Source organism: Rhipicephalus sanguineus, chromosome 11 (genome assembly GCF_013339695.2).
Source record: "Rhipicephalus sanguineus isolate Rsan-2018 chromosome 11, BIME_Rsan_1.4, whole genome shotgun sequence".
Lineage (NCBI taxonomy): Eukaryota > Metazoa > Arthropoda > Arachnida > Ixodida > Ixodidae > Rhipicephalus > Rhipicephalus sanguineus.
The window spans coordinates 40521389-40540620 of NC_051186.1; the positions used below are offsets into that span (position 1 = coordinate 40521389).

General features: G+C 47.0%; 1 protein-coding gene across 2 annotated transcripts in view; it reads left to right on the top strand.

Annotated features, from left to right (window-relative positions):
* The window catches only part of LOC119374972 (muscle-specific protein 300 kDa), a 118768-nt gene that overhangs the window by 12961 nt on the left and 86575 nt on the right, over positions 1–19232 (top strand). The window contains exon 1 of one of the 2 annotated variants that reach the window (XM_049410995.1): positions 9830–10587. The exons of the other annotated variant lie outside the window; for it this stretch is intronic. Coding sequence (XP_049266952.1) covers positions 10383–10587 — 205 coding nt within the window. The 5' untranslated portion in view covers positions 9830–10382. Of the gene's footprint in view, positions 1–9829; positions 10588–19232 lie in introns of those variants that run through there. 2 annotated transcript variants of the gene reach the window in all.

Consider the following 19232-nt stretch of genomic DNA (forward strand, 5'->3'; position numbering starts at 1 on the left):
TTATAGGGGTTGGAAAAGGCGGTTGGGAGGCATCTCTTCGTAAACAGTTAAATACCAAACGAATACTTGAATGAACCGAGCTATGAGAGATTTCTTCTTATAAACCTCTGTTTCTGTTTCCGGCATAGATAGTATATAATTTCTACAGACTTATTGCTTTACGCTTTCATGTGTAACATGTACAAATGTTAACACGTATGTCTACCGTAAAATCCAGAGCAAGCGTCCCCCCGCCCCTCCCGGTATTTGCATTGTTTCATTCACTCATTTTAATTACCCGATGAGGTGAATAAAAACAGTGAATGCATGCGTGTTCAATAAAGCATTTCATTAGAAGCACGGGTGGGCCTTCTTTATTCTGAGCGGCTTTTTCGCCACCATCTTGAATTTTGATCCATGACCGAGCAAGCGCCCCGCTCACCCCCCCCCCCTCCCCCCCGACCATATCTTGTCGGATGGGGGGCACTTGCTCGGGATTTTACGGTATATGTGTGGCATATTCCCAAGCTACACGAAACAACGAAAAAACAAGTTAGATGACGGCAAGAGTTGTGCCCGAGGCGTCACTGGAAGTCAATAAACTTTTATTTTTTTAGACATCCTGGAATGTTCACATTATGACAGCACTTTTAACTTTTTCTCTATATACACAAACATACACACCGACGTACTCGAAATAATCTACTAAACGTCTCTGGACAATCTTTATATCATTAATTTAGGACACGGGAATGGCGGGTACTTTTCCAATGCAGTACCCTTTTTGAACCCTCAAAAGTACGGCTTTCTTACGTACAATATACTCTGCAATAGAGAACAGAATACAATAGGCTGAGGTGAAAAAGGAGAAAGATAAGAAGGTGGCTTTCGCCTTCCACTCGTCTTGGGCTTAGGCATAAGGGGTCTCGTTACTTTACTCGAGGAACCTTCCAATCCGGGAACCAGGCTTCTCTCTTCAGGCTCGCATGCACCTATACGCACACTTCTCGAGGTGTCTCGATATAACGAGAAAAAAAAAAAAAGCGGTACTCGAAAATACTTGCTCAGACAAACCCGTCGGTACGTGTATCGGGATGACATACGAGCAGTGTCTGTGGGTGTTCGAAACGATGTCAAGGCCGAGAACACAAAAAAGAAGACCACACAGCGAGAGCTGACGCGCGTTTGCGATGACGTAGACGCTCCATGGCTAAAATCGAAACGTCGAAGACCGGTTTGATCGGTCAGAAGAACTGCATCGTTTAACTGCGTTTAATGGGAAACCGTTATTGTTTCGCTCACGTCGCTCTATAGCTAAAAAGTCGCGATATTACTTGAATGATTCAGGGCCCCACAGCATAATGTCGAGCTTCTTTTAATATACGAAAAGTGCCTTTAACACCTTAATGTACGAAAGATGTCGAAGACTGACATCACATTTAACAATAGCAAAAATAAATTCACAATAATTATTTGTATTTATTGCCCGACTAATCAAGTACTTGACATGGCCTGCCAAGAGATGGCCATTTCGTCTGACACCAATAACGCAAGATAAGTAAATAAGTACACACAATAAGTAGGATAAGTTGTACCATTGTAATCTGGATGCCTCTTTATGTATCTTCTGACCTTTTGTAAATCTTTGGAAAGGAGCCAGAACAGAGAAGGAAAAAAAAATGGCGACGCTTGCACTAAGTCGCGCAAGGCTTGAAACAGCGAAACTGGACGATTCTGAAGACTGATCTGGTTGGCGTCTATGGGTTGTTGCTAGGCTTTCGCTAGGTTATAGTTACGAGACGGATGTGCAAACTCCAGAACCGAGCGTTCGCACCTCTCGTAGATCTACGGGCACGTCGTCGTTGGCGTAGGGCTTCCATCGCTTCGGGCTCTCTTCGCAGTCGCCGTTGCCTTTCCCGTTCCCTAGTCAGGCAGCTTCGAACTAGTTGTGCCAAGCCTGAAGGAAGGGCACAGCTGGGTGGCCTTCTTTGTTTCTCTTTATCTGTTTCTTTCTTTCTTCTCTTTTTCTGTTTCTTGTGTCTCTATTTTGTATCTGTTTCTTTCTATTTCTTCCTTTCTATTTCTATCTCTTTCTTCTCTTTCTTTCTCTCTGCTTTTTTTCTCTCTTGATCTTTCTTTTTTTTTATCTCTTTCTCACTCTTTCTGTGTTTCCTTTTCTTTCTCTTTCTCTCCCTATCTTTCTCTGTGTTTCTATCTTGTTTATGTCTTTATTCCCATTATTTCTCTCTATATTTCTCTCTCTCTCTCTCTTTCTATAGCTGTCTCTATCTCCTAGTGAACCAGTGGTGGGCAGTGGGATTTGCCCAATTTCTGTGGCACATACCCGTTCATGATGATGATAGTTTTCTGATAGGCCACACAAATAACGGCCAGCTTAAACAACTTCGCTGTTAAAAAAAGACTGCTCCAAACAGTCTCCATGTGCTAATAAGGCCGCTAATGGGACTCGTTTATACACGCAACAGCAAAAGTTTGTGAGGCGCGAAATGTTTCAAAACTCTATATTCTCTGTTTGTCTGGGAAAAAAATCTACAAATAAATGTTCCAGTCTGTAATTGGTATTGTAACCTATAGTCACCCGCTGGATTAGAAGCGTTGCGCACAAATAGAGCAGAAATATGCACTTGTTGTAGAGTCGTTGTCCTGTAAACTTCTGCTGTTGGGTGTACGACTTCATCTTATAACGTACTATCAAATTGACTGACAATTAGACCATATGAACGAAAGACGAACACAGGACGACAGCGCGTTTTAAGATGACGTCTCTATAGCTTAGCATTTTCTTTCGGTCATAGCACTGTGAAGACATTGAATCCGTCACGAACATATACCGGGTGTTAAAAGCTAAGCGTTATGGTTTTGTTAAAATTCAGCACAAGGAAGGACTCGAAAACCACCTTTGCAGATAAGTTATGTATCCAGGGGGACACAAAGTGAGACAATAATTATCGCTGTCAGCCGCCCAATTAACTAAGATTGAATAATGAACTTTTTAATAAGGGCAGCAAGCGGGCATGATATTGAAAAGTTAGAGGCTGTCGCCTTCCTACACAGTTCTACTTGGAAGAATTGTTCTGGCATGTCTGTGCCCCGAGATATCCCGCTGCAAAGTTTAATTGCGGTTTGCATGATTACTCATGCAAGACGGTGAGGATCGGCGCAACGTTCCTCCCTGACGTGACGACCAGTCATTGCTTGTTATCGCCAGCCGGTATACCAAAAGGGTAACCGTTATCATCTTTGCCTATGCCTTCGACCCGTTGTGAGATTAAACGCCGCACGCAACTGCCGCGGCACATCGGGCAGGAGCTTTGCGCCAGTGCTCACTGTCTCGCATGCGTAATCATGCAAACTGCAATTAAACATTGCAGCGGGATATCTCGGGGCACAGACATGCTAGAATTCTTCCAAGTGGAACTGTGTAGGAAGGCGACAGCCTCCGACTTTTCGATACAAACATGCCCGCTTGCTGCTCTCATTAAAAAATTCGTTATTCAGTCTTAGTTAATTTGGTGGCTGACAGCGATAATTATTGTCTCACTTTGTGTCCCCTTCGATGAAAGGCTCGTCTGCACAGGTGGGTTTCCCGTACCTCGCAGTGCTGAATTTTAAGAAAAACATAAATCTTAATTTTGAACACCCTGTATATTAAAGTCCTAATCTGTATTTGAGATCTAACAATCTTACACATCATTGCAGTATATAGGAGAAAGGCAGGATACCGAGATCGCCTACTGCTCGAGAGCCCAATGCGCGCGCACGCCGTATTCGCTTCGCGTCTTTCCAATAAGCGTACAGGGGGCGCTGGCTAACACGCTCCTCATGCAACTAAAAGTGTGGGAACTACATAGCACATTGTAATAGAGTGCCAGATATTCATCCAGGCAGGACCCGCAGTGGGTAGGCGTCCAGTTCTCTTGGAGTTTTCTGTGTTCAAAGCGGGTGGAAGGACGTATTGAACGGCCAGTGGTTGAGGCAATAGGCAAGATAAGTTTCGCGCGTTTTTAAAAGGACAAATCAGCGAAGAGATTGACAGAGCCAGAATCGTTATGCAGGCGCAGGCGACTGTGCGCTATACAGCGTGTTTCAGGTAACTTGCGCCGAGTGTAAGAACAAACGAACATGTGGGCTACGCATGTCGAATTGGCCCATTATTATTTTGAGCCATATGCTGCGCGTCATGACATCTTTTTTTTAATCTGGGCAATTAACGAAGCAAACTCGTCAATTAACGAAGATTGCTTAATTGACTTTTAAAATACTCACTCCAGCGAAACATCTTCAATGCAATAGTTGTAGCGCTTGTTCAGACACACCGGATTATTTCGTCTATCTAAGATAACTACCTTACTTTTTTTTCAGCTTCCTTGTAAATTGCGCGAAATTTAAAGGGACACTAAAGAGCAAAACGATTTTTCTCGCATTAGTGAAGTACTCTTCCACGATACCAAAAACACCACGCTTGCTGCGAGAAGACGCTTAATAAGCGAGAAAACGCGCAAAAAGAAAATGCAGGTGGCGACGCCACCTTGGAATTCCCGCACCATTTGCCGTGACGTCACATATTTTCGACGGCGCCTGCTTGGGCCTAGGTAGTTCCTAATCGGCAAAATCGAAGTACGTTGTCCTCTGAGGGGGCCAGAGACTTGACATAACGAGTTTGTGGAAATTTCGTCGAGCCAATGGCGCCAAAATACGTTAAATGCTCTTTGAAATCTTTTACTTCACGAATTACAAAGTTCGGCGCGAAATTTAAAAATGAGACTTTGAACTTGGTTTTCTCCTCTAATAATAAACCTATGGTGGTGAAATAAACTACACAAGAGTTCTCCGAGCACACCTTAACAATCTAAACTAATTCATTGTTTCTCTTTAGTGTCCCTTTAAAAGCATGCTTGGCGCAAGTTAGCGGAAACACCTTGTTTTAAAAAAGGAGGCTTAAATGAAGAAAAAAGAAGTGGGGAGGGGGGGGGGGCAGAAAGAGACAGCCATGATGTCCGACTACATTACAGGAAAATAACATTATCATAAAGAGGCTAGATGGATACTTGTAGCCGCCTCTCTTCAAATGGTATGCAGTGAACATCACCGTAATCATCATCTCATCTGTCCACAAGTAGTATCTCCGCCCCATTTCCCACGTACCAACCTTTCCGCAAGCTTTGGGGTCTTGAGTATATATATATATAATTTTTTTCTTCATGCGCGTTAGCAGCGGCAGCTCTCATCGCAACGAAAATGTGGGAGGAGAGCTTTTTTTTTTCTTTTTTTGAGGAAGTGGGTCACTCGCGTCGCCGCAATTAACGCACACCGGCTCGTGGAGCGGTAGAGTGTATGCGTTGTGAGGAGGAAGGCAGTGGAAAGGGTATAGCGGGGAGGGGGCTTTAAGCGATTCCCGGAAAGAAACCAAAGCCCGTGTGCGGCTGCGCTTAGCCAACTTGCATGCGGCTCTTACCGTTCGCTCTCTCGTATGCCCCCCCCCCCCCCTACCCCCTCTGTCTCATCCTGACGTCACACAACCGCTCACTCCATCTCTCTCTTCAGCTGTGGCGGTACTCTCTTTCTCTGCTTTACGCCGCTCAAGTCGTGGGGATTTTCGTAATAACCGGTCTCTCTTGAGTGTTTTTATTTTCTCTCACTCGTTTCCATTCTGCTCTCGGGAATATCCGCTTTCAAACGAGATTCTCCTGGCGTCCAGGGGGCTGTTTTGTTTTAGTGAAGGCGTTAGCAGTGCTGAGACGGGACGAAGAAGAGACGAGGGCGGTCCCTGATGTTCTGCTGTAGCCACATTTGACACAGTATTAATCCTCATAATCATTTTCAGCCTATTTAGGGGTCAACTTCAGGACGAAGGCTCTCCCAATCTCCAGTTCACCTTATTCTGTGCCAGCTGATTCAATTTTATCCCTGCGAACTTCCCAATTTCGTCATTCCATCTCACTCTCTGCCTTCCTCGACTGCGTTTCCCATCCCTTGTTAACCATTCTGTTGTTCTTATACTGTCCACTTGTTGTCTGTCCTAGGCATTACGTGGGCAGCCCATGTCCATTTCTTTCTCTTGACGTCAGCTAGGATATCTGCAACCCCTGTTTGTTTCCTGACCCATTCTGCCGCCCTCCGATCTCTTAATGTATACTGCCATCAATTTACGCTCCACTGCACGCTGCGTGGTCCTCAACTTTTTCTCTAGTTGCTTTGTTATCCTCCACGTTTCAGCCCCATATGTTGGAACCGGTACGATCATTCAAGTCTGACACGAGGTATCCACGGGAATAAGAACATTGACAACTTGAGCCCGTTTATATATGCGTGTTTAGTCGACCGCTAGTGTAAAACACACACACACACACACACACACACACACACACACACACACACACACACACACACACACACACACACACACACACACACACACACACACACACACACACACACACACACACACACGCACGCGCGCACGCACGCGCACACGCGCACACACACACACAAGAAAATAAACCACGTTTGCTGGCGCCATTTTTCCCTTCCTCCTTGGCAGCCGCTTTGGACGGAGTTTGATTATGGATAACCCTCGTGACGCCACGTTTCTTTTGAACCTTGTGTGGCCGGTTACTACAGATAAAGCTACATTTACATGTTGTTTACATTCTACTGACTCTCCGTTTCCTTAAGATCGGCTGCAATGTTTTGTTGAATGCCAGCGCGAACGCCAACTGAAATATAATTATCGGAGATTAAGGCATATTCGTGGTGTATTACACGTTGTGAGTCTCTTTTGAGCCATGGTCGCTACGCGATTACGGAAAGCCTTTCGCGTGCCGAGCCTTTCGCGCAACGTTCAGTGTACGAGTGAATATATTTGTTTATTATTTGACCTTGGCTCCCTCCGCACGTGTTTTCTGATGTCGCAAGCGAGATGCGGACGTTGTCAAAAGAGACACAGCTATAGCGACAAACGAGTTAAGTTGGTGGTTTCTTCAACGTGTCACAGTGTTGCGTTTATAATGTGGTTTGTAAAAGTGCTCGACAATGTAAACAAAACACCTGCGTCTTTGGTGCTGTATTTGACAATACCTCCCTCAAGCCATCCTTGAATGGCTTTTCCTTTCGCCTCCAATAACATGTGTTGTGATCAACAGATAGAATCAAATCAAAATCAAATCGTGTTGGTTCAGATGCATCGGCGAAATCGCAGCGGAATAGGCTTAATTGGGATAATCCGTCTGCTGCAGTCTTTCCAGACGGCAATTAAAAGCGGCTGACATGTCGTCTGCATGCACCGTTGGGAACAGAAGTAACAGAAGTATACGTGGGTAATCCGTCTGCGTATACAGGCTTTTCCAGATGGGGCCAATACTGTCGCCTGCTTCGTTTGAAGCAGAAGGACGTTGTTGCTATGGCTGTTTCTGACGCTTACTCTTCAATATTTGTGTTCTATTTGTTTATTTTGCCCCCAACCTCCTTCCCTTGCGGGTATCCGGATCACGTGTCATGCGTCGTGCTTACAGCGGCAAGGAAATGACAAGGCGGGACGCCTTTGTGGCGGTCGCTGGCCGCCGGCATACGGACGTATCCGCAGGCCACGCACATATGCATAATACATATACTTCAAACGGTGACCACACGAAGCGACGCGTATGAACTCCTGCTACTGCATTCCAAATGTTAATCCTCAACCCTCGCCTCGGATACTCGTACGAGATTGACACGAGACACTCACGCACACGCCTTGCAGTTTGATTCGCGCATACGATGCAACGTGACGGCTCCCAAATGTTAATCCGCGGCCCACAACACCTTTAGCCTAACTTCTCGAATCCAAGATTATGCGCGAGAGGCTCGCAATTTCTTCAAGAAAGCCGCCGCCGCCACGGCCGGCGATCGACTGACTTCTTTTCGCGAAACGTCATTTCAATGGACGTCGTTAACCCTTTCACCTTTTCGCTTCTGCCGCTAGGGGAACAGCCAGAAACGTTTTTTTTTTCTTTCCTTCTTCTTATTGTTAGACACAATTCAGCCGCTGCTATTCCTTTCGGGAGCTTTCTTTCTCTCCATTGAAAGCGGGGAGGGAAGGGGCCGTGGCATGTATTTATTCCTCTTCTGTCTCAACCCAAGGTCCTTTTTCAATGCGCTATGCTACTTTTCCTCCTTCCATTCTTTCTCTGTCTTTCTTTCTTTCCTTTACACTGATCAGTATCTTTCTTTCCTAGAGACAGCTATGCTGGCTTTTATTTACTTTTTTTTAGAGCCGCAATATTTCTCCATGTTCACAGGCAGCAATCTATACACCTTTTCATCTCCCTCACTCTCTTATGCCTTCTTTCTTTCTTTTTTCACTCTGTCTCTTTTAATTCTCTTTACCGCCTGCCCAGCCAGAGCGGCTGGGCAAACGCGCAGGTGCGCAGCGCGAGCTGCCGACTCATGGCGGCAGCTCGGCTAAATAACTGTACGCATTTGTCTTCTTCTTTATTTTATCTTTCTTTCGTTCTTTGTTTCACCATCGCACTCGCTCTCAAGTGAACCACCACCCTTTCTCCTTCTTTCACTCTCTGCGCTCTCGTAATCGTGACCTCCATAACCGATAGAGCAGCCAGCCAAAGCCCGTGGCCTTCGCACGGCGTCGTCTGCTACGCGGCTGTCGTCTGCTGCTGCCTCCTGGACAAACGCGCCATATTTCCTACCACCCTCCCCTACTTCTCACGGTCCCTGGTAAGCTTCAAGAACAAAAGAAAACAAAAGGGACTGCTTAAAGAACGACGCTCAAGGCGAACGAAAGCTCGGAAGCGGCGCCGCGACTTTGGCTTTCTTTCGAAGGGCGCGTGCGTAGTACTACGAATTTGGCTGGGCGACCTTGTTTCGTTCGGCGGCGCAATCGTTGCTGAAGCGATGATTGAATAAAGGTAACGCCGTCGTCATCTGGCGTCTGCTCTTCATTGTGTGTCATCCATCCGTATGGGTGCTAAAACAGTACACATCCAGCACCAGCGCCCGCAGTACCGTCGTTTGTCGTCTGCTCTCCATTGTTTTAAACTGGTGCGCATTTAGCGCCAGTTTAGAGCCCTCAGCGTCGTCTTCATTAGTCATATGCTCTCCATTGTGCATCATCCATCTATACGGGTGGGCTGAACTGGTGCACATTTAGCACCGGTTTAGCGCCTTCAGTTCCTCTCGTAGTATCATCTATCCATACGCACAATTGCGCATTTCGCACCCAGCGCGTAGCGCAAGTGTAGCGCCGTGTAATTGTAACCGTTTTCCCTCTCTTGACCACGCATACAAGTACGTCTACCTGTTCGTACGACGCATCCACTTCCGTGTTTCTTAAGGTCTGCGAAAGAGAGACGGGGAAGAGATCAAGAGGGGATGAAGATGGCGTGCCCATAACTACTACGAAACAGCAGACGACGCCAGTTGTCTGCTGTCCGTTCCGCATTCATCCATGCGTCACTAAATGACACAATGGTCATTAAGTGATTGCGGAACCCGCACAGACTATAGATTACACACGCGAACGTTCCTATTCGAGGGATACATTCACCTGCCGTGTTTCCAGGAGGGGGGCAAAAAATGATAAAAGCGAGCGGCGTACAAGAGAGATAGAGGAAGTCAAGAAGAGGGAGAAGGGCATACTAAGGAAGGAGGGAAGCTGCTGTCGCCATAGCAACTATAACGCGACTGTACGCTGCGGCGCGCCTACTGGCGGAACCGAGTAGAAGCGCGTAGCCGCGCTAGGCGGAAGCGTGTTGGTAACTGGCCTGGCTCGCTCCCGACGCAATCCCTTCACATATTCGATCGACGGCGACGCTAGCGGAGGCGGAGTGCGGAGCGCTCGGTCGGTGGTGGCAGTAGTGTGTGGAGAACGGTCTCCAATCGCGCACGCAGTCGAGAGCTCGGGGTTCCCCCCCTGAGGCACGACAGCTCGGACGGGGGGAACAAGCCTAAACCTTGGTCTTTAAGTTCCCGCTTTGGCTGTTTAGGAGAGGATTTGGAAGAACAGGAACACACAGCGCCGGACAACACGCGCTTCACCTGATGCGTGATCGGTTCTGCAAGCGGTGACGGCTGTGCTTGGAGCTTCCTATAAAACCCAACGTCTCGGGCGCGTTTCGCCCGATCGTTTTGGAGCCCGGTGTTTGTGAAAGCTTGCTGGTTCCAAGTTACGTCCGGAGCACGTGTTTTTCGTGGCTCGCCGTGCTTACTCCTCTCATCTTCACGGGGTCCATACCCCCACCATCTTATGGGCCGCCGTCGCCGTGCCTTCGTGTTTATTCGAGTGCTTTACGGTGAAGCCGTCCGTCACCTGTGACGACGGCTGGTTTGTGTGACAACGAGGAAGACAGAGAGGAGAGAGAGGTGCGGGATCTTGACAAGACGTCGCGATGTTTCGTCGGACGTCGTCGACGACGCCGTCGACGCCTCAGTCGCCTTCGTCTCCGCAACGCGACGCCCTGGGTTCGCCGAGTCACAACGGTCGGCCCAGGCAGCTGCCGGTGCACGAGCCTTACAAGGAACCGCCGTGCGTGCGCAGGGGCATGCAAGTGCTGTCCAGTCGCCAGTACGACCTGCACATTCATTCGGCTCGAGGTCAGTCTCTGGTCGCCGAGACGTTTATCTCTCTATTTGTTGCTTCTAGTTAGACAAGCCCGCATGAGCACGTGGTTGTCCGCTCGTAGCGATGCTAGAATGGGGGCGTGTCGGTCTCGGAGTACCGGGAGCTCTCTCAACATTGCGTCATCATCATCATCATTATCATCATCACGACAGGAAAAAAAAGACTCAATCCATGAAAATCGCCTGTTCAGTTCAGTTCAGTTGATTCTATTACCATCCACACTTATGGACGAAAATATTTTGTCTCGTTAAAGACTGCATGGGATACGTCCTTTAGTGAGTGCTAACGGTACGCGTTAAGGTATGGGCTTTTGCCCGTACGTTTGTAGGAATGTGTGTCGTGCAGAAGTGTTACTTACGGGGTGCTCTGTAACGGAGACGTCATCAAGTGAGAATGACATTAGGTGGGTTACTAAGCTTATAAAATCGTCGCCGTCAAAAGGTGTCAAGTGGGCTGGCAATCTTCATAATCGCTCTTGTGACCTATGAAACGTCACTTCCTTATTCCCCGTAACGATTACGTGGTTAGGAAGCGATTGTTGAGACATTCGCCACGGCGCTGACAGCTATGCCTTCACATGACAAGCTATATATTAGCGGAATTTTGTGTGGTGTTTATACAGGTCACTCACTCTGGAAAGCGTCTATATTAGAGGCACGTAACTGATAAGAGACATCCTTATGTAATGTTTGCAATTGGTTACTGATATGGGTAATCGTTGGTCGAGACACGATATACACACAGAAACAGAAACACTTGCTACGGTGTTCGTTCGGCCCCGTTGCATAAACAATTGGTCGTAAATGTGTCGCAGGATACGCCGACGTACGATCTCGCCGTGTATGACTCTTCGTATGTGATTAGCCTCGTCACAATCGCTGTATGTCGTTTCGAGGGCATTTGGTCAATTCCGTGCTCCAGTGGCAACGCATAACGCGTTTGCGGGATCGCATAGAAGACGGGGCTATCGCAACAACCTCTTCCAGTTGTGATTATTTGTCGATTAGGCGTATGATCGTGTGCACTCAAGAGGCCGAAGATACTTGAACATGTGTTGCGTTTCTTTCATCTGCAGTGCAGTGCCCGCTGACAAGAGTCGATTATATTATTGATTTTGCTTATAGCCAATATTTGAGTGTTCGTGGGGGTAGTGTGGATGGTCGCAGAAGAGCACGAATTACAAATTCAATCGTGTTTTGACAGAATATGTGTTGTACCCAAAAAACGATCGATAGAAAAAACGTAATCTTTATAATGACATTTGTCCATGAAGTATTATCTATGCATAACTACACTTCTTAATTAAAGTGTGATAGATGCCCATAGTAATTAACATAGCCCAGCTTCTGTAGCAACATTTGTTAGGGATGATGCCCGACAACGCGTGGCGAATGACGCGCGCGACCATGGGCGCTGGAGAGCCATGCACGAGGCCGCGGGTTCGATTCCCTGTCACGGTACTCCGTGTTTCAAAGTGAGGATAAATTGCCGACACGTCCCAGCACCTAGATTGAGCTGCAGCTTAAACAAATCAATGCGGTCGAAGTTGATCCGCTCTCTGTAGTCCTATCCCTCACTACGGCCTCCTTCTTGTGAACTTTGATCTGCGAACTTTGAACTGTGAACTTTCAACTGAACTGTGAACTTTAGGGAACGTTAGGCCCCAGCATTCCATCTTTTTTAAATTTAAATTATCAAGAATAAAGAATTACTTTTCCGGGTACGGCGGCGCCGTCGGGGCTGCACGAAGAGGAGGCGTTTTCCTCCAGTTCGGCGTTCATAAAACTAATTAATTAACCACGCTCTTATCGCGTCGCTTGAGCGCTGGCTTCGAAGAAAAGCACTGCATGCAAGGGCGTCGGCTCTCGGCAGTGGCGTGCGCCTGAGAAGAGAGGCCCTCGAGGAAGGAAGGGCGGGGTCTCCTCTCCAGGTGATCGCGCGACCGCACGAGCCATCTGTGACGTAACCAGGTCACGTGTCCCGTTTTTCGCGAACGTTGAGTATTATAGTTGATGCATTCGAACTTCCTACACCTTTTAATAATAATAATAATTGTTGGGGTTTTACGTCCCAAAACCACGACATGATTATGAGAGACACCGTAGCGGAGGGCTCCGGAAATTTCGACTATCTGGGGTTCGTTAACGTGCGCCTTAGTCGAAGCGCACGGGCCTCTAGCATTCGGCCTCCGTCGCAATGCATCTGGGATTCGATCCCGCGACCTTCGGGGCAGCAGTAAGCGCCATGACCACGAGGCCGCGTACACATCTTGATGTGTCAATACGCGTGTTCTGGTACACTCCAAGAAAAAAAAAAAAAGAATCCTTTGTTTCCTTTTGTAAATCCTGACTTGCCATGTGTATAACTCTCTCTAAGGAGACAAGTGCACTCTCTTTGGAGATCATTATATACTTTCGTAGGAGAGTTTTGGGACCGAAAATAGAGTTAACGTGTCTCTTTAAAGAGAGTCATAAACGTGGCAAGCCTGGACTCACCGAAATGAGTAACACACACTCTTTTTTCTTCCTTAGAGTGTACGCAGAGAGGGAGAGAAGCAAGGAGATGCAGGGATGTCAGGTTTGCTACCCTGTACTAGGGGAAGGGATAAGGGATACAATTTCAAGTATGAACACGTGTGATTCGATCATATTATGCAAGACTTACGTAGTGCAAGTACAGTCTACGTACAGGCAGCATCGAAAGTTTAGAGACAACGCAAGGCGAGGAAAAAGCTAAGTAAACCCTGTGTTTCTGCAGCTAGCCTTGAAATTAGATTTCCGGCCTGTTCTAAAACGCGCTAACAACAAGGTACTGCGCAGTTGGACCTAATACAATTGTGTGTTGCCGGGAAATCCAAAGTTTTCTCAGACCTAGTGGTCTCCAAATTTCTGACGCCGACTGTAGTATCAGAATGCTTCCTTACGTAATTCGCGTACGTTGCTGGGCACCAACTATACAGACTGCGTGCCGCAGTTCACTTAAGGCATCCCCCCCCCCCCTTCACACATGCACATGCAGGCTTAACGTGAGTTGTATACTCTGTGTATCGTGCTTTAGCGGGGCGCTATATACCTTGTCGCATATGGCGATCAATATTGCAAACGCTTGTGTCATACGCCTGAGACGAGGGTCGCTTCACCGCATAACACCACGGGTGCATTATGAAACACTTGCGTCGGCGCGCGCGTTCCGGTGTGTGTAAGAGAGAGAGAGAGAGAAAAAAAACGCGAGCAGCTGTTTTTTCACCTCCACGTTTTCGGGGTGCGCCGCAGGGACGCCCCCTTTTTTTCTTTTTTTATTCTTTTTTTACGAGAGCTGCAGCCGCGAGCTTCGCGGGTTGTCTCTCCGTGGTCACGATCGCGGCCGAAAAACCCTCGTAGGAGAGAGTGAAAGGGGAAGGGATATAAACATGGCGGTGAAGTTCTCTCTCTCTTTTCGTCGTCGACAGCAATCAGCGGAGTATTCATGATGCGCGCACAAGACACGCTCGTTTAAGGAGGACGGGAGAATCGGATACGGCATCTACAGATATTGCGTGGGAGCTTCCCTCGACGTGTGTACCTAAAAAAAAAAAGGTCAATTACAAACTAAGACTAAACACAAGCTCCTTCTCCATAACTGCGGCGCGTATGCCATTCATCAGTGCAAGGGAGTCGTGATAGGTGGTTTCAGTTGTAACCATAAGTACTTTTTTCGCTGCTAATGTAAATACTACGCGTATTAGTAATTAAAGGTGCGTCGTCCCTATTTAGAATATCACGTCTTCCCGAGAAGCGGTGCCGAAATCTTCGCGGAAGTTTGCCAGGAAGTTCAAGTTTTTCGACCGAAAACCAGCGACACGAACATGTGTCTGTATGAGAAAAATACTTATGAGAAATGCGCGTAAAGTGTTTGACGTAACGGAAGTGAGCGAATGTGTTTGGATAGGGAATCTATAAAAACGTTTCTCTGTATGGGACATCGACGGCTGTGGGCGGCGCTTGCATTAGGTTGTAACTTGTAACCGGTTGTAGCCACCAGCGTATACGACTTCAAGTAGAGGGCGTTGAAGCAGCTGGAAAAAGGCGTTGGTCATGAGTTCGACATGCGGAATATGACTTTCTTTTTCTTCTAGCTTTGCTTCCGAGAAACTACTACGTGGTTCCTTTGTAACTTCGTACTGTAGTTTCAAGTTGAAAGCATACTTTCAAGTTTAACGTCTTGCAAACGTCTTGTAGAGACGCTTTTAGAGTTTCACGTCTACCGATCTTTCTAGACTGAACTTGAAAGGATGCCGAAAAGGCCATGGCACGCAGGTTTGCCACCCAGACTAAGACGATATTTTGTCTGTAGCATGCGAAGCTGCGTTCCTGAGAAACCGGTTTTTGTTCTGTTTGTAGCTTCGCACTGTAGCTTCTCGGGATAAAAGCATTTTCGCCCCTATGCAAAGTGCGTACACACAAAATATAAAAAAAGAACACTGTGGTCCAAAGCAGTTCGTCTAGAGTGGCCCAATAACGTCTACGCCGTAACTACCAAGAAAAGGCGTTGGTCGTGAGTTAGACAGTGTGGTCAAGATGGATCCTTCTATATATCCACAAAGCTTTGTTTCTGAATAACCAGTAAATTTGTACGCACAAGACGTTAAAAAAATACAGCGATACGAAAGGCGTCTACGAGACGTGTAATAAACGTCTTTGTTGATATCTGTGTTGTCAGGGCTTGGGTATATGAAAGGGCCCTGTGTACTGCATGCTACCCGCATAGACGTACAGCGTTCGCTATGTATGCTTACGCCCACGGCTCGACCTAGATATCGTCCGGGAGTAAACATAGTCCCGTCAGAAACTGATCGCACACGTAATGAGGATGTCCTTCTTTCTATACGGGGCTCGCTGACAGAGACGTCTTGAAGACGTCTTGGAATAACGCACGGAAGCGTACATAACGCGCCAAGGCTGCAGCCGCGAGCGCGTCGAACGGAATACGCAGCCCTGATATTGGAGGGTGGGAAAAAGACCGCGACGCGCTTTCGTTTCGCGTGCAGTGTCCACGCTTCGCGCGTATTATACGGCGCCGGCTTCTTGTTCAGGACCTGGCGCTCGCTTTCCTTGAGAGTTAAAAGACAAAAAAAAAAAAGAGTGGTAGCGCAAGTTATAGTATAACGAAAAGCCCCCGGCCGACGCCGCGCGCTAACCGTTTCAAGGTTAAGGGCGTCCGTTCTTTCCTATCAAGTTTTGCAGCGCGCCACCGTGGGTATTAATGTTAGTTATTCACGTTGCTGGAGTATAGTTTGTACGTGCTTGCTGGAATACACGAGTCCCGTAACCATCACGGAAGGAGACGAGACGAGAAAGAAGACTGCATATGTAGATGTTTGCGAGTGTGTAGTAAATTCCCTTGTAGAACATAGCTGTATTAATTCCGGATACACTCTAAGAAAGAAAAAAAAAAGAGTAGCTGTTAATCTCCTAAGGGAGTTAACTTGTCTCCTTAAAGAGAGTCATATACGTGGCAAGTGAGGACTCACAAAAAATAAGTCAGAGGATTCTCTCTTTAGTTTTTTTCTAAGAGTGTAGGGTTCGGCATTGTTCTGCTATCCGAGCTGTTCTACCGTAACGAACGTAAGCAAACTAACCGACCAACTTCGAATTTACCATTCGAAGTTGTTTAATGGCAGATTTGGTCTCCATCAACCATACCACACACTGTGCCGGCTCCTGGAGTGGCATTTTCGTCAGTGCCTCGTAGCAAAGACAAAAAAAAAAAAAAAACGAAAGAAATTAGAGAAAAGAAATTTGTCGGAAGTGTTGACGTATAGATCAAAACTTAAGGGGCCTAGTGCACAAAACTTCTGTTGCGTAAGTGCGTTCGTCAATTGATCAGCCGCCTTCGCTAATAATATGTCCCGCGTCGTGATTGGCTGAAATATTCTCTTACGAAAACTCTATAGCTTAAGAGGTTTTTTGTGAATACAGGCCATAGGTGTACATGAACATTACGCCGCAAAACCACAACTTTCTATCGATCCTCAATTCCGACTTATGCGCGATCAAAGTTGGGAGCATCATTTAGGAACATCCCGTACATTGCTCGTCCGAACTGCCCCAGTCGTTCCACTTAGCGTCGATACCATTTAGGAGTGGCGTGGCCTTACTGGGATCATCGTGTCGGTTATGCAACCGTGACGTTTAGCAAGCTCTCCGGTGCACGCGTTCTCGTATATTTGATCGATGCGACCAGCCGGGCTGCGGTGGGAGCCTCAAGGCTAACGGGTTTGCGAAATAGCACGGGCTATTCCCCGCACTCGTTTTCTTTTCTTTTCTTTTTTTGTTATTTATAAATTGGTTGCCGCGCTCTCTTTCCCGTCGTCGAACCGCCCTCTCACGCTTGTGTCAGCTATTACCGGGAAGAGCGACCAGATGCGGCGCTTCCTATATTTCTTTTTCGTTATTAATTATCCGTCATTTTTTTGTTGCGTCCCGCATACACGCATGTCCGCATGCTTGTTCGACGAACACGTGGATTCCTCCTGGTAGAAAAAAAAAAGAAGAACAGTGGCAATTTAACGGTAAACGTAAGAGAAGCGCTTTCGCCAGGGGCGCAGCCAGAACTTTACTTCGAAGGGAGCTTAGGGGGGGCTACATCTCTTTATGCGTGTTAGTACATATGTGTTTGTATGTGTACATGTATATACATACAAAATTGAGATATTTCGAGCAGTGGCGTAGGCAGAAATTCCTTTCAGGAGCGGGGGGGGGGGGGGGGGGGGGGCATGCCCTTGATCCGACGTAGGGTCCGGGCAGGTAGGTGTGGTCGAGTGTGATTTTGTGCTCTGTATCCCATGGGGGCAAAAAAAAATTTGGGGAGAGGGGGGGGGGGGAGCACTAGCCGGGTGTGCCCCCCCATCCTCTTAGCACTCGTTAGCGGCTGGAGATTGTTCTAGAGATGTGCAATAAAACTGGAATAAACCTTGGCCAACGAACTTCCAAATTTTTATTTATATTGTCTATTTCACTCTCCATGAACTCACAGGTATAAAGTCCAGCTTGAGTTCTTCTTTGATTTGCATTTGCTAAACGAAAAATTCTTAGCATTTCTTGTGAGAGTCCGCAGTTCAAAAGAAAGAACAAGTCTGCACGCATGAATGGCAATTCGTCTACAACACGTCAGCACGAGCGATCTGGAAGCCGTCTAAATTCGTCCGCGAAATAGACGAGTTCCACGTTCGCACGCTACGTGCATACTACATACTATGACAGGCGAGTTAACTAAGAAAAAAAAAAGAACATATGTGCGTACGCGTCTAGACGTAGTGGCTGCAGACGAGCTCCGCAATTTCTTGGATGCGTCAGCAGTGGGTGAAGTGACGGCATTCCCATGCATTGCAGTCACGGCCGTTCGCGCTCTTCTTATCTCGAAGTCAAAGAGATGTCTGCTGGAGTCGAATATCGTTGAAGAGGCTTTGACTCTTGGAGAGAAATGGCGACACATTTCTGGCGTTTTATTTGCTTCTTTTTCTTTCATTGTTTTTTCTTTCTTTTTTTTTTTCATTCGTGGCTCAGCTCCCCTAAGCATTTCCGATGATCTTACACAACTACTCCAACTCCTTATACTCCGCACTCGAGTTGGCGACGTGTGTGTAACATATTTGACTCGACAAAGCGTGTCCCTTACTCAGCAAAGCTGGCGCCGTCATGTCATACTCCTACGTCAGCCTCTAATAATAGCGATGGCGCGCGTGTTCGTTAATGAAGTCGTTACGCTGGAGATCAGATGATGCAAGTGGGTAGTTCAAATTACTTGGTCTAACGCTAAAAGAAAAAAAATGAGGAAAACATGCAGATCGCCGTAGTAGTGGAGTAGCCATATATCTTAGCGGCAAAGATCTATAGGACGCGGGTTCGATTCCTGGCATTGGAAGCCGCCGCATTTTGATGGGATCGCAAAATGCGAAAAAAAAAAAGCCCACTCTCGAGTGCTTCGCCGTCTCTGTTTTCACATTGACGTGAACAGCGCGTGTAAACACAAGGACGAAGAAACGACGAGGACTAGCGCTGACTTCCAACTGAAATTTATTAACACAAACATAGAAAAACGAGAACAAGTAGGCACACGTGATCAACGCTCATATGAATTGCGCATGACGGCAGGCATGGAGAGGGAACCAAGAACCAAGAAGAATTAATAAGCAAAAACCACAAAACCGCGAAAAGACCGGAGTATGTCTAGGTTATCTGGCCGGATGAACTTAGGTAATCTATTTCTTTTTCAGTGAGGGCGATTGAAGGTTTGCTGATACAATTGCCTTTAGCGATGGCAGCAGCTTCAATGATTATGCGCGTGCTATCCTGGCGATGCCTAGCTAAAATCTGTGTGTTATCAAATGCTGGAGCGCACCCGCATTGTGAACAGTGCATTGCAAGAAAACCTTCTGTCCCTCTGCGTACCTTTTGGTTATGCTCTTGCAAACGTACGTTAAGGCACCTGCCCGTCTGGCCGATATAAGTCTGTCCGCATGAGAGTGGAATGCTATAAACAACGCTACTAGAGCAGTCAACGAATTTATTCTTGTGGTTAATTTTGGATGCGCTTTCATCCCGTTTTAGAGGGTTAGTCCTGACACGCAGCTCGGACA